At 54.0% G+C, this 2288-nt stretch overlaps 1 protein-coding gene across 1 annotated transcript in view; it reads right to left on the bottom strand.

Moving 5' to 3' along the window:
- Positions 1-1211: 1211 nt before the first annotated feature.
- Positions 1212-2288, bottom strand: part of DLX5 (distal-less homeobox 5) — a 32325-nt gene continuing 31248 nt past the window's right edge. Inside the window, exons 2-3 of the mRNA XM_029961890.1 lie at positions 2137-2286; positions 1212-1911 (exon numbers count right to left, since the gene is read on the bottom strand). Of these exons, the coding sequence (XP_029817750.1) occupies positions 1579-1911; positions 2137-2286 (483 nt within the window). The 3' untranslated portion in view covers positions 1212-1578. The remainder of the gene's footprint in view (positions 1912-2136; positions 2287-2288) is intronic.

Below are 2288 nucleotides of genomic sequence, written 5' to 3'. Positions count from 1 at the left end.
CAGGGGTGGGCAGCCGGTGGTGGCTCTGACACCCCCACACCCTGACGTGCATGGAGCACAACCGAACAAACTGGTCTATTGTACTGCAAGACATTTACCAACCCCCAAACCTGTTACAAAACAGCAACCCCGGGCTTCTTTCTTTGGGAAGAAAACTACTCACGCACATGCACTCACGCACACGCACAGAACATGGCAGGCAGGAGCGGAGGGAGAAGAAAGGAGGGGGAGGACAGCAGGGAGAAAGACAAGAGACAGGTAAGTGTGCCCCAGGGCAGGAGCGTGCCTTTTCAGGCCTTGCCTCCCCCTCTGCCAGCACTCTCCCCTCCAGCCTCGGCTGCCAGGGAGGCATTTTTTATCTCGGGGATCCTTCAGCGATGCCTTTGGCACATTCATTGCTGTCGTCGTACCCCGCACGGCCGTGAATTACCGCTCCCCCCTTGGAAGGAGTGTCCCCGCGGGAACGGCTGCCGCGGGGGCCCCACCGGCCGGGGTTTCTGCTGGGAGAGGGGCCCACGCTCCCTAAGAGTGGTCCCAAGCCACTGGGCAGCGCACCGGCCACTCCGCCAAAGCCGTGCCTCCAGCACTGCACAGCGCTAGCGGCGGCTCTGCTGCACCGTTTTTTCCCCTAAATCGTGTATCTAGAGATAAAACAAAACCAATAAAAGTACCTCTCCAATGTCCCTCTTTCAGCCGCAGCCGCCGTAGGCTTTTACCAGGAGCGAGGGGAGCAGGGCTCTCATTTTATCCTTTTCACATATTTAGTGGCTCCCTTTGACGGAAACATAATTTGTATAATTAGCTGAGCGCACATGGGCGACTGATGGGCTGTGGAGTGTGCAGCTCTCGACGTTAATTGCTCTCAGGAAAGGATTCGGGGCGGCTTAGGCGAGAGACTTGCTTTCTAGCGTCAGGATGGGCAGCTTTCCCTTCGGCTTAAATCACTAAGGTGCGATAAGGTGTACGCGGTCCTGTCAGAGCCCCTTTTCCAGTGGGAAGAGAGCACCGCGGCCCCTTGGCTCGTCCGTGGGGACCTGCAAGGGCCACATCCTGCCAGCACGCCCGGGCTGCGGTGGCACTCCACGGCACTGCAACCAAATGTGAACTCCCAGCTCCCATCCTCTTTCCTCTGTCTCTCTCTGCAAGCAAATCAGTCTTATATTTTTTCCCTCTTATTAAGAGAACAAGGGGTAATTTGGAAACCTTTATCGTGGTCGAAATAATTTTATTTTATTCAGAATATACAGTTTAATTCCTCTATCTACAATTATTTACAGGGTTAAAATAACATTGAAAAAAGTCTCTGGAAAAATTGAGGTCATAGATTTCAAGGCACCATTGATAGTGTCCACAGCTGAGCCAAAAAATGTCCGTATTGTATAAAAAAGGGTTTCCTCTGAAATGCAATAAGTTACATGCACAAGCTTTACACATTTTAATCTTTTTGTTTGTTTCTTTTCCCTTTTAAAAATTCCCCATATGCATTCCTTTCGTTATTATTCCTTAACAGTAAAACACAGGAGTCCAAGGAACAGCAAAAAAAAATAATAAAAAAAATAAAATAATAGAGGTCAGACTCTAATAAATTGTCCCAGAGCCGAGTGCTAACGGGTGCTGTAGGGAGCCGTGGGGTTGGAGGTGAGAGTTGATGGAGTTGGCAGCGGGATACCAGGAAGTGGAGTTCTCCAGGTAGCTGGATGCAGGGGACGGGTTGGAGTTTGGAGGGTGAGCGTGTGCGTGGGCATGGTGGCTGAGGGAGCGGGACGAGCCCTGAGGTTCCCAAACCGCAGGTGACTGTGGAGAGTTGCAGGCCATGGGGTCGCTGGAGCTGGGGCTGTGCTCCGGAGGCATCTCCCCGTTTTTCATGATCTTCTTGATCTTGGATCTTTTATTCTGAAACCAGATTTTCACCTGGGAGCGGGGCAGGAGGAGAGGAGAATAGAGAAAAGAGGGAGTGGGGAGGGAAAGCGACCATTAATGCCCCAGCTGGTGCTTCGCGGACCCGGGAACCCGCGCCCTGACGCCCTCCCGCCCCTCCGCGGGGGCCGATCCAGCCCTTCCCGCCGCGCCAGGGTGAACGCGGGGTTCTGCGACCCTCCGGGGCCGAGTCGAGCCGAGCCGAACCGCTCGTGGTACCTGTGTCTGCGTGAGTCCCAGGGAAGCGGCCAGCTCAGCCCGCTCCGGCAGGGCGAGGTACTGGGTCTTCTGAAACCTCCTCTGCAACGCCGCCAGCTGAAAGCTGGAATAAATAGTCCGGGGTTTGCGCACTTTCTTTGGTTTGCCGTTCA

The sequence above is a fragment of the Manacus vitellinus genome, unplaced genomic scaffold, assembly GCF_001715985.3.
Source record: "Manacus vitellinus isolate BGI_N305 unplaced genomic scaffold, ASM171598v3 scaffold_3_pilon, whole genome shotgun sequence".
Taxonomy (NCBI): domain Eukaryota; kingdom Metazoa; phylum Chordata; class Aves; order Passeriformes; family Pipridae; genus Manacus; species Manacus vitellinus.
Note: the sequence above shows the minus strand (reverse complement) of the source record. Positions and strands in the feature narration are given on the sequence as shown.